Source organism: Pristiophorus japonicus, chromosome 5, assembly GCF_044704955.1.
Source record: "Pristiophorus japonicus isolate sPriJap1 chromosome 5, sPriJap1.hap1, whole genome shotgun sequence".
Classification (NCBI taxonomy): Eukaryota; Metazoa; Chordata; class Chondrichthyes; family Pristiophoridae; genus Pristiophorus; species Pristiophorus japonicus.
The window spans coordinates 37723073-37736304 of NC_091981.1; the positions used below are offsets into that span (position 1 = coordinate 37723073).

At 46.1% G+C, this 13232-nt stretch overlaps 1 protein-coding gene across 1 annotated transcript in view; it reads right to left on the reverse strand.

The window, feature by feature from the left end:
• The window catches only part of LOC139264065 (collagen alpha-6(VI) chain-like), a 177596-nt gene that overhangs the window by 121631 nt on the left and 42733 nt on the right, over positions 1-13232 (reverse strand). Inside the window, exon 4 of the mRNA XM_070880163.1 lies at positions 6806-7426. Coding sequence (XP_070736264.1) covers positions 6806-7426 — 621 coding nt within the window. The remainder of the gene's footprint in view (positions 1-6805; positions 7427-13232) is intronic.

The window sequence follows — 13232 nt, forward strand, 5'->3', positions numbered from 1 at the left end:
AGCTACTAATTTGCTTTGCTCTAACAAGCTGCTGGTACATTATGATCCGTGTCTGCAGCTAGTATTAGCCTGTGATGCTTTCTCATATGGAGTTGGTTGCGGGCAAATTGCAACCTGTTGCATATGCTTCAAAAACTTTGTCAAAGGCGGAAAGAGCCAACAGCATGGTAGAGAAAGAAGCACTAGCTTGTGTGCATGGGGTTAAAAAAGATGCCTCAGTACCTGTCTGGTCTTCGATTTGAACTAGAAACAGATCACAAGCCACTCACTTCATTGTTTTTGGAAAACAAAGGTATCAATATCATTGCATCGTCCTGCATCCAGAGGTGGACGCTGACATTATCTGGCTATGATTATGTCATTCGCCATAGACCTGGCACTGAGAATTGTGCCGATGCATTGAGCCGTCTGCCATTGCCCACACCGGAGGTGGGAACGCCACAACCAGCAGACCTATTGTTTGTCATGGATGCTTTTGAAAGTGAAGGACCCCCTGTCGCGGCCCAACAAGTTAAGACCTGGATCAGCCAGCGTCCGATATTATCGGTTGTGAAACGTTGTATGCTTAGTGGTGATTGGTCTGCCATACCCAAGCAAATGTGTGAGGAGACCAAACCTTACATCCCTCGCAAAGATAAACCATCCATTCAATCAGATTGTATACTGTGGGGTAATCGTGTTGTTATGCAGAGAGAAATTTGTGCATGATCTACACAGCACTCATCCCAATATTGTCATGATGAAATCCATTGCCAGGTCTCATGTATGGTGGCCTGGAATTGACTCTGATCTGGAATCATGTGTATATCAGTGCAACACTTGCATATAGCTAAGTAAAGCACCAGCGGAATCACCGCTGAGTCTGTGGTCAAAGCCATCTAAACCATGCTCCAGAATTCACATTGATTTTGCAGGTTCCTTCCTGGGAAAGATGTTTTTAGTTGTGGTGGATGCATATTCCAAGTGGATAGAGTGTATAATCATGTCATCCAGTACATCCACAGCAACCCTGAGAGCCTTCGTGTCATGTTTGCCACTCATGGTCTGCCCGACATCGTTGCCCGACTTGCTTCACCAGTATGGAGTTTCAAGAGTTCATGAAACTCAATGGTATCAAACATGTGAGGTCAGCACTATTCAAACCCGCATCCAATGGACAAGCAGAGTGTGCGGTTCAAACCATCAAGCAGAGTATGAAACGTGTAACTCAAGGTTCACTGCAAACTCGATTGTCACGCATATTGCTTAGTTACAGGACAAGACCCCGTACGCTTACCGGGATCTCCCCTGCTGAACTATTGATGAAGAGAGGTCTCAAGACCAGGCTCTCTCTTGTCCACTCTGACTTGAATAATTGTGTTGAATACAGATGTCAAAGTCAGGAAGGCTATCATGATCACGCTACTGTGTCACGCGGCATTTCTATCAATGATCCTGTGTATGTACTGAATTATGACCAAGGTCGCAAATGGATCGTCGGTACAGTTACGGCCAAGAAGGGTAACAGAGTGTTTATCGTTAAGCTCAAGAATGGGCAGAAATGCAGGAAACATGTCGATCAGATAAAGCTGCAGCACACGGATGAACCAGAACAGTCTGAGGAAGACACAATCAGTGATCAACCAACCTACTTTCAGTCATCAGAGGACTCCGCTGTCATCAATGAATCTGGACTTTCAATCACTGATGTGGTCAATGAATCTGGACTTTCAATCCCTGACGTGGTCATTGCCACTCCCATCAGATCGGCTCCCCAGCCCCCAGTCATAATAGACTCAGAACGCTCGCCCACGGCTGGAATTGAACTGAGACGTTCAACTCGGGAGTGGAAAGCCCGGGACCATCTCAATTTGTAAAAAGACTGTTACTAATATCCTAAAGGGGGTTATTGTCATGTATGTATGTTTGGTTTACTAGCCACCAGGTGGCGCCACTGTCGGAGGTCACTGGGTTGTGCGCACGTGTGTGCAGCCCAGTTACAAAAGATCAGCCATCTTGTAATGTAATCACTTTGGGCCCTAATAAAGTAGACCCAGGTTTGTACCAGGTTCGGAGTTTATAGTATTCTGTCTATTGAGTTATTGTATACACAACAGTATCCAGTGCACTAGCCATTTCTTGATATCACATGGAGTGAATCGAATTTTCTGAAGACTGGCTTCTGTGATGGTGGGGACTTCAGAAGGAGGCTGAGATGGTGCTCCAGGTGCTCAATACACAAGAGTGAATTTCTGCGGGTGGTTCTACTGAGCACACGTAAGAAGATCTGTGAGAAACCCAAGACAAACGACATCAACACTGTTTCTCGAGATCTTCAGTGAAGTACTGAGTGAGTGCTGCATTGTCAGAGGTGCCGTCTTTCAGATGCAAAGTTAACTCTGCCCACTCAGGCAAACATAAGGGGGCCGAAATTGCCCACCGCCTAAAATGAGTTCCATCAGCCAAAATGCATGGGGCGGCCAATTGGGAGAAATTCAACACCCCGTGCTTTTTTTTGAAGCAGGACGGAAGTGACCTCATCATCGGGGCGGAAGCGAGGTCACATCAGAGTAGCCGCCACTAGCAGGGCAGAAGTGGGGCTGGGTTGGAGTAGCCGACGATTGAAGCTGCGCTGATGACATCATCGCACTGGCGCGTCACAACGTCCCTCCCCTAGAGGGCATGCCAGGCTGCCTATTGGTGGCTCGGTCGAATACGCGGGCATAATTGTCGGCCCGACATGGCAGTCGGCCAACAAAAAAAATAAGATAGAGTCACCGGCAGGGCCACCTCCCCTTTAAGGACGGCCATGCCGCCAAGCCACAGAAAGGGTTCCGACAGCAAAAGTTGGCTGCACCGCTCCCGCAGGGCAATATTCAAAAGGGGCAATTTTCCACAGGCAATTTCGGGACAGAGGTCGCCAGTGGTCGGTAAGGGGTCGGCGCGTGCACGCCACGGCAGAAAAACAGGCGGAGCAGTCCCCTACACCGCTTCAAAACTTGTAAAGTGGCAGCCCCTCCGCGGGGACTTGGCGGCCAGTCTGCACCGCCTAAAAGTGGTGGCCATGGGCCTTATAGAAAGAGACAATTTTGGCCCCAAGAAATCTCGCTGCACTTTCTCAAAGTGCAGGGGAGTGCTCCTAATGCCCTCGTCAATATTTATCCCTCATGCAAAACCATTAAAACAGGTTAACTTGTCATCCATCTCATTGCTGTTTATGGGCCCTTGCTGTGTGCAGATTGTGCTCGCCTGCAAAACAACAGTGATAGAAACATAGAAACATAGAAATTTACAGCGCAGAAGGAGGCCATTCCGGCCCATCATGTCCACGCCGTCTGACAAAGAGCCGCACGACCCTTGGTCAGCAGCCCTAAAGGTTACATATAAACCTATAAACAATCACGGAAAGGCAAAGAGCACCCAGCCCAACCAATCCGCCTCACCACAACTGCGACACCCCTTATACTAAAACATTCTACACTCCACCCCAACCGGAGCCATGTGATCTCCTGGGAGAGGCAAAAACCAGTTAAAACCCAGGCCAATTTAGGGTGAAAAAATATGGGAAAATTTCTCTCTGACCCATCTAGGTGATCGATACTAGTCCAGGAGATCACCCTGGCCTTATTCTATTCCCTGCAGTGCTTACCATTATATCTGCTCCGTCCAACAAAAGGTCATTCCAATTATCAACTCCAATTACTAATCCCAATTACTAGCTCTAGGTCCGTAACCCTGCAGGTTAATGCACTTTAAGTGCTCATCCAACCATCTCTTAAAAGTAGTGAGGGTTTCTGCATCCACCACTCTTCCAGGCAGCGAGTTCCAGATCCCCACAACCCTCTGCGTCAAGAAGCAACCCCTCAAATCCCCTCTAAACCTTCCATCACCCACCTTAAAACTATGCCCCCTCGTAATAGACCCCTCCACCAATGGAAATAGACCCTTACTATGTCCAGGCCCCTCAATATTTTGTACACCTCAATGAGGTCTCCTCTCAACCTCCTCTGTTCCAATGAGAACAAACCCAGCCTATCCAATCTGTCCTCATAACTAAGATTCTCCATTCCAGGCAGCATCCTAGTAAATCTCCTCTGCACCCTCTCTAGTGCAAATAAGTCCTTCCTATAATATGGCGACCAGAACTGCACGCAATACTCCAGTTGTGGACTCACCAAAGTATATAATACGGCGACCAGAACTGCACGCAATACTCCAGTTGTGGCCTAACCAAAGTATTATACAATTTAAGCATAACCTCCCTGCTCTTACATTCTATGCCTCGGCCAATAAAGGCAAGCATTCCGTACGCCTTCTTAACCTTATCCACCTGGCCTGCTACTTTCAGGGATCTGTGGACAAGCACTCCAAGGTCCCTTTGTTCATCTACACTATTAAGTGGCCTACCGCTTAATGTGTGTACCCTTTCCTTATTAGCCCTCCCAAAGTGCATCACCTCACACTTCTCTGAATTAAATTCCATTTGCCACTGCTCTGCCCACCTGACCAGTAGATGGATATCCTCCTGCAGCCCATGAATTTCCTCTTCATTATCAACCTCACAGCCAATTTTAGTGTCATCTGCAAACTTCTTAATCATATTCTCTATATTCAAATCTAAATTGTTGATATATACCACAGAAAGCAAGGGTCCCAGTACTGAGCTGTGCAGAATCCCACTGGAAACATCCTTCCAGTCACAAAAACATCCATCAATTATTATACTTTGCTTCCTACCTCCAAGCCAATTTTGGATCCAACTTGCCACTTTGCCCTGTATTCCATGAGCTTTAACCTTCATGACCAGTCTACCATGTGGGACCTTATCAAAAGCTTTGTTAAAGTCCATATATACTACATCATGCGCACTATCCTCATCGACCCTCTTGGTTACCTCCTCAAAAAATTCAATCAGGTTCGTCAGACACAATCTTCCCTTAACAAATCCGTGCTGACTGTCCCTAATTAATCCTTGCCTTTCCAAATGCATATTTATCCTGTCTTTCAGGACTTTTTCCAATAATTTTCCCACCACTGAGGTTAGGCTGACAGGCCTGTAATTACTCGGCCTACCCCTTTCTCCCTTCTTAAACAAGGGTACGACATTAGCAGTCCGCCAATCCTTCGGCACCATGCCCAGATCCAAATGGGACTGGAAAATGATGGTCAAGGCCTCTGCTATTTCCTCTTTTAGAAACATAGAAACATAGAAAATAGGTGCAGGAGCAGGCCATTCAGCCCTTCAAGCCTGCACCGCCATTCAATGAGTTCATGGCTGAACATGAAACTTCAGTACCCCCTTCCTGCTTTCACACCATACCCCTTGATCCCCCGAGTAGTAAGGACTTTACTTCGCTCAACAGCCTGGGATGCACTTCATCCGGACCTGGGGACTTATTTACTTTCAAAGCTGCTAAACCTCTTAATACTTCCTTTCTCACTATATTTATTTCCTCCAGAATATCACACTCCTCCTCGATAGCAGTATCTTCATTCCCCTTTCCTTTGTGCAAACAGATGCAAAGTATTCGTTAAGAACCCTCCCAACACCTTCCACCACCTCACAAAGATTATCCTCATGGTCTCTAATAGGCCCTACTCTTTCTTTAGTTCCCCTCTTACTCGTAATATATTTATGGAACATTTTAGGGTTTTTCTTAATTTTACTGGCCAAGAATTTCTCATGCTCTCTCTGAGCATTCCCAATATCCTTTTTAATTTTACCTCTTGACTTTCTATATTCCTCTAAAGATTCTATAGTATTTAGCCGTTGATATATGACATAAGTGTCCCTTTTTTTCTTAATCCTCCCATGTAAGTTCCTAGACATCCACGGGGCTCGAGAATTATTTTTCCCAGCCTTTTGCTTTAAGGGCACATGTTTGGCCTCAGCCTTCCAGATTTCCTCCTTAAATGCACTTCAAAAGTATTTAATTGGTTGTGATGGCAAAAGGACATGAAAGGCGCTATATAAATGCAAGTTCTTTCTTTGCAGACTATTTTAACTACATCATCTGTGCGAACAGAATCAATCCAAACGCAAACTTTTGCATACCTTCAGATTGCTATAAAATGATCGGATGCCAAAGAGGAAAATGTTTGAAGTTGAACCCATTAAATGTGAATGTTATTGGATCTTCAAATAAATCGATTTATTAGTTAAGGCATGGAATACAAGAGCAAGGAAGTTTTACTTGAACTGTATAAAATACTGGTTAGGCTGCAGCTGGAGTACTGTGTGCAGTTCTGGCCACCACATTACAGGAAAGATGTGATTGCACTGGAAAGGGTGCAGAGGAGATTTACAAGAATGTTGCCTGGGCCGGAGAATATTGGCAATGAGGAAAGATTGGAGTGGCTGGGTCTGTTTTCTTTGGAACAGAGGAGGCTTAGGGGAGACCTGATTGAGGGGTATAAAATTATGAGGGGCCTGGATATAATGGATAGGAAGGATCTCTTTCCCTTGGGAAAGGGGCCAACAACCAGTGGGCATAGATTTAAAGTAATTGGGAGGAGGTTTAGAGGAGATTTGAGGGGAAATTTCTTCACCCAGAGGGTGATGGGGGTCTGCAACTCACTGCCTAAAAGGGTGGTAGAGGCAGAAACCCTCACCATTTTTAAAAGATACTTGGATATGCACTTAAAGTGCCGTAACCTACAGGGCTGCTGACCAAGAGCTGGAAAATGAGATTAGGCTGGATAGCTCTTGGTTGGCCGGTGAGGACCCGATAGGCCGAAATGGCCTCCTCCCAAGCTGTAAATTTCTATGATTCTATGATTAACAAATTCATTTGGATTTCACCAATTTGTATTTTAAAAGTCTTACCTTGCTCAAGAAGTTCTGCTTCCCGTGTGTTAACTGAGATCGTTTGTATGATCTCTTTGCAAATCGTCTTCTGGATTATACTTTCTTGTGTCTTCAATTGCTCAAAGTCATCAATAATTAAAATGTAATTTTCCGGAGGGTATGAGGCAATATTTCGGAGTTCACTTTCAATGGCATCTTTGATTCCAATAGCATAGACAGTGACACCAGCACGTCGGAGGGCACGGGCTGGAATCTTCACATCATCCTGGGATTGGCCATCAGTGATCACCACAGCAATCTGAGGAATTCCAACATTTCTTCTACTACCATTACTTTCTGTAAAGTAATTGTGCATCATGTAATCAATGGCAGCCCCAGTAGATGTCCCTCCACCCCTATAAGGTGTTGTTTGTATACGGTCAAGGATATCAGTCTTGTTTTGAAATGTGTTAAGGTAAAACACTGGTGTAGGATCAGTACTGTACTGAATCAAACCGAGTCGCACTTTTTCTGAGCTTACAGTCAATGCGTTGGTAACATTGACCAAAAAATTACGGACCAGTTGAAAGTTTGCTTCGCCAATGCTGTCAGATTCATCCACAAGGTAAACAATATCAGCAACTAAGGCCGACAGGCACACTGTAAAAAAAAAACACAACATTGTAAACTTGTGAGATGTAATGAAGACTCGTTTTTCAGAAAGAGACCTAAATGCAATAAAAAAAAATGTTCTCTGATATCAAAATAACTTTTCCACATGTCCAAATTTTTCTAACCCACCCCCCATTACTCTGGCCTATGATGGTGAGAATCAGCCTTGTGACTCCTCTCTGCACCACTTCCAAAGCTTTGATGTTTCTCTTCTTCCTTGGAGATTATATTCCGTACTTGTTGTTGAGGAACTAAGGAACCATCCAACCTTGGAAGCTTTGCAAAGGCCACAAGGCTGATTGCCGAGGACCGAATTACAAGGAACGGTTAAAAACCCTTGAAAATGAGTGACAGGGACCTTATTGTGGATATTAGATTCTAAATTTTATTGGAAAAGATTCATCTCTGGAGTAATTCAAGAGGCTGTGTTGGGGAGATCATGGATTTCTATGGAAGGGTCCCTCATCTGTACATATCTGTGTGATGTAGCAAGACAGGCAAGTGGTTTACAGCGAAGGAAAGAGGGAGTGGGGGAAGATTGAGGGAGGAAAATGCCTCTGTGAACTTTGGCGAGCACAAAGCGACGATAAGCTTCCCGTTGCTTGTCCAACCATTAGAGCATTGACCTGAAGGATTATCAGCAGCTGAGCAGCAGCAATCCCAGTCCCAGTGACAGGCCTACTCTTGGAGGCTCCATCAGCGAGCAAGGCTGACTGGTCAATCAGCAGTGGTGCCCTGGAGTATTGTGGCTCAGGTAACAGATTAGCGAGCCTGCTACAGAGGGTTGAATCTGTTCAAAAAGTTCCCTGGCCGCTTGCAGCCACCTTTACCCCAAAGAGAATGGACCAGCCAATTGGCTGCTTACTATGATGGCTAAGTTACTGCCACTTATGGGTAGAAATTCCTTTGGATACGATAGGCCCCGAAGTATGCTTTGCACAATAATCTTGCAATCCCTGTGTCGAGAACTTTGGGTTTTCTGACCTTTAATTCAAATCAACAAAGTATATTGGGGATCCCCTTGTGCGAATTGTTGTGATGTCAATAGGCTGTCTAAGCAGCCAAATCAAAACACAGAATTCTCACAGACAGCGAACAAGGAAGTGAGTAAGCTCCTAAGATTCAAACTTTTAAAAAATGTTAGAGAGAGCAAAACAAAGATTGGGACTCACTCATGGGGAAAACAGAACTCATTTTCCAAAGAATATAGATTAGGGTTTTACTTGCTGGTTGTTTAAACTTGGTCTCTCGTTTAGCTATACCTTGTATTGCGTGAACCACATTATCTGAATACTGGTACAGATTATTCAAGTAACTACTTTGGAAAATAAGTGGGAACGATGAGGAATCAATTCCTACTTGCAGCTGATTCCGATACGACGATGGAAATAACTATCACGCTATTTTTGATCAAAGCTTCAAAATGTGTTTTAACGCCAGCCTGTGATGATGCTTTAGTAATTATTACTGTAATCTGGGAAATGCCTTCATACTTTTGACTTCCAGTCAGTGGAATGAAGTCGGCTGTGTTCAGCTTGTCAATGGCATATTGCGTGCCCAGTGACACTTCCCAGTCTGAAAGTTGAAACTCTTCTTGACGTGATTTAACACTTCCTTCTTATTTACAAAACTATTCTGCAAGAAGTCAGGGGACATAATTGCCCTTTTTATAGCCCTATTTGCGCCCTTGGGGGATGCTAATGGGGCATAATGAGGTTATCACCTCGGGGAAGGTGTGGATAGTGCCTCGGGGAAATTGGCTCAGAGGTTTGAGGGGGGCGCTGTGCCAGTAGTGCTGCACCCAGCGATTTGCGCCCCAGGCTGGTGTACGCACGGCAATGACATCAATGCCGTGCATTCCGACCTCACACCGACCTGCCCCTTTGCTCCCCATGGGGGAAATTGCCCCGCGGGTGGTGAGAATGACACCGGCTGATGTCACCGCCAGCTTCGCAGGTCATGGGGCAACTTCTCTTCTGTCGGCCTGACAATGGTGGCCCTCGCCTCATCCGGGCCGCCATCCTGCAGCCCGGTGCTCCGTTATCGGTTCCGGGCTGTTGGCCCTTTTGAGGGTGTCCCTGGTGGCCCAGTGGCAGCCGCCAAGGGGACTGCAGAGCGTTCAGCTGCCCTCCCCTTTAAGGGTGTTCTGCCACATCAGCGCTACGCGGAGCATCTGCATAGCGCTGATGTTGCCGGCAGGGTGCTGGGCCCTGGTGCGCCATTGAGGGGCGGAATGACCGAAGTCCGCGATGGGGGTGGAACTTCCGAGCTGGGCAATAAATGTCCTGGTCATGGAAGATTACCGCGTTATAATGGGGTGCGGGGCAATTTCGGCTCCTAAATTTATTCATCCCTATGAAACTGAGCAAGTCCAATTCTGTATTTATCCAGTCCAACACTCAACTGGCTAATGATTCCCATAATAAAAATCTGTTTCTATTTAAATGCATGCATATCTTGAAATCCTTCAACCAGGAATACCACATAAGCATCCGGTTCTGCAAATTCAAATAAGAGGAGAATTAGTATGGAAATGCTAAATATTTAAACAACACTCTCAGTATTTCACCACAAGGACTGCAGCGGTTCAAGAAGGCAGCTCACCACCACCGTCTCAAGGGCAATTAGGGATGGGCAATAAATGCTGGTCTTGCCAGCGACGCCCACACCCCAGGAACGAATAAAAAATTTACGAATGAATAATTATTATTTCCCAAATATGAGCAGCATTATCTATATTGCATAATATTAGATTACAGACCATAGCCATGGCTCGATGGTAGTACTCTTGCCTCACAGTCCAAAGGTCATGGATTCAAGCCCCACTCTATTCAAAACTACATTCAAAAATACTTTATTGGCTTTGAGCTCTATCCCTGTGAAATTGCCCCTCATGTTCCAGCATGAAGTCAGCCTTTAGGAGGTGATGAAGCTGGAGGTAAATTGCCATTAAAAAAGTGTAAAAAAGGCCAGCAACTAGTACAGAATGTTGCCTAATTTTGGCCCTGTTGCAGTTGGGAGTTGGAAGCTCCTACCTAAAGCAGGAGAGAGCTTCATTAAGGAGTCAGGGAAGGACACTGCTCTATTTTGCAGCAGATCTGTGCACTGGACACAGAGTCCTCAGGACATCCAGGAAACCTTGGGAGAGGGAGGGCAAGGCAGGGGGTCTTGAGGTGCACCTTTTAGACTTGGCCCACATGATCAGGCAAGTGTTTTCAGGCCATTTCTAGGCACTTCTTGACATACATGAGGATCTTTAGAGCAGGACCAAAAGGGAAGAAAATTTCAATGTATTAATAAAACCTTGTTTGGAAATAACATTTGATTCCCTTCATGATTATGTGGAGTGACTGGAGAAGCTGGGGTTATTCTCCTTAGAGCAGATAGAGTTGAGAAGAGATTTGATGGAGGTGTTCAAAATCATGAACGGTTTTAATAGAGTAGATAAGGAGACTTGGGGCAAAAATCGCCCCTGCCCTTAAGGCCTGTTACTGGCCACGCTGTGGAGTGGAATGGCCGCCGATTTTTGTGTAATGGTCACCATTTTAAAATTCCGCTCCTGCGTTATCCCGGCGGTGACCTGCTCCCCCCACCCCCTACCGCTCTTCTGCTGCTGATCCGTCCTAAGTGTGTCATCAGAGTACACACCGCTGATGTTCCCCCGAACCCAAAATACCGCGCAGAAAATCTTGCTCCCGCCGCTCGGTACCACAGACAGCTTTTTCTGTCAGTGCACTGTGCTTGGAGTGCTTCTAAAATGCCGGTGCGGCTGCCATTAAAGGGGAGGATTTACTGCCGCTGCCACCATCTTTTTTCTTGTCTGCCAACTGCCATGTCGGGCCAGCAATCATGCCCCCGGGTTCGGCCGGGCCGCCAACAGGCAGCTTGGCACCCCATCTTAGGTGCCAGGATGCTGGCCCGGCCAAAACCCTCCCTGGTGGCCCAGTGGACCTAATTTAAAGAATCACAGAGGGTCTCCCCTTTAAGTGAAGGAGAGAGACGTGGTGACGCACCAGCGTGATGATGTCATCAGCGCTACTCTGTGCTGATGACTGACAGCGGCAGACATTTCCCCACTCCCAACTTCCGCCCCTCTACTTACCGAACTTCCGTTCACCGCCGCACTTCCACTCCCTTCATGACCCACCTCCAGGACGCTCGAAAAAAAAAGCTAAAGAGCCAATTTCCTGCAAGAGGCCACCACAGTCGAAACATGGGAGGTGCGTCGCATTTGCGGCGGGGGCTAATTTTGGCTCAACTGTTTCCAGTTCCAGATGGGTCGGTAACCAGAGGACACAGATTTAAGGTGATTCCCAAAAGAACCAGAGGAGACATGAGAAAACTTTTATTTACATGGCAAGTTGTTGTCATCTGGGATGCACTGCCTGAAAGGATGGTGGAATCAGATTCAATCGTGACATTCAAAAGGGAATTGGATAAATACTTAGAGGGAAAAAGAATTGCAGGGCTACAGAGAAAGGGCGGCGGGGGTGGTGGGGTAGTGGGATTAATTGGATAGCTCTGCCAAAGAGCTGGCACAGGCACGATGGACCAAATGGTCTTCTTCTGTGCTGTGTCATTCTATCATTGTCGAAGAACAGGCACCAAGGGTAAAAATAAGAATGTTGTCCGATTGCTTTGAGTGAGATGTTCCTGTCACTGATGGATAAGGACAAAATGATTTAGGACAGGTTGGCGAAACATCTCCATGAAGGAGTAGCAGAGTGATCGGCAGATGGGCTGCTTGGTAGTTATGGAGGGCAGCTACATGTCACCAAGGCCTGAGTTGGGTTTGATGTCCAAGATGGATGGCAAGACTCATTTGGTACTGGGCTCGGATCATAGTCAGCTGATGGTCTCCTTTATCAGCTGAGCCTGCAGATGTCTGACAGCTGACACAACTCAAGTTATTGCTCTGTGAGGGAGGCACATGGCAGCATTAATGAGGGGTCACCCGGAGTGGGCCTTTAGACAGTGAGATGTGGCTACTGGGGCGGATCGGGGCTGGAGCCTGGCAGTTCAGCACGGGGCTTGCTGTTCCGCCTCTTGTTCCTTCTCAAAGTAGAAATACAGGGGAAGGCTAACTGGTCACCAAAACCAAGTTTGAAACTTAAAAAAAATGCAAAACAATACATGAAAAAACACTAACAATACTGAAATAAAATTTAAACATACTTAAAAAAACTTAAAAACTCTTCAAAAGGGGAGAAATTGGGGTAATTTGCACTTCCCATTAACACCCCCGCGGGCACTAACAGGACACTAATGATTTTGCGACCAGGCATTGTTGCTTGTGCCATCCTGTGCAACGTGCAACCAGGCTGCGTTGGTGTCCTGGGGAGGTCCCTTCCACCCATTGGAAGGGAAGAGAACCTTCCTGCATGCTGTGACTGCCTCCATAAGCATATGGAGGAAGTCATGGGAGAGCCAGGATGCAGCCATGTATCTTTGTGCAGTGCTTGTCAGTGTTTACAGCACCTCAATGCTGCAGAACACTGACTTTCTGAATCCATACTGACTATTTTTTGTTATATTTTCTGTCTCCAGATGCTCTTCCTCTCACTTCTTCGAATCTAGATTCCAGTATCTTTCCTGCCACTGACAGTAAGCTGACTGTTCTATAGTTCCCAGATTCTGTTCTATCTCCCTTAATATAGGAGCAACATTCGCTATCCACAGTTGTCTAGCACAATCCCCTCTTCTGTGGAACTTTTATATGTATGAACTAGTGCCTCTCCTATCTCCTCCCTAGTTTCCTTGAGCATGTGTGGGTGCATGATGTTATGTATGCAAC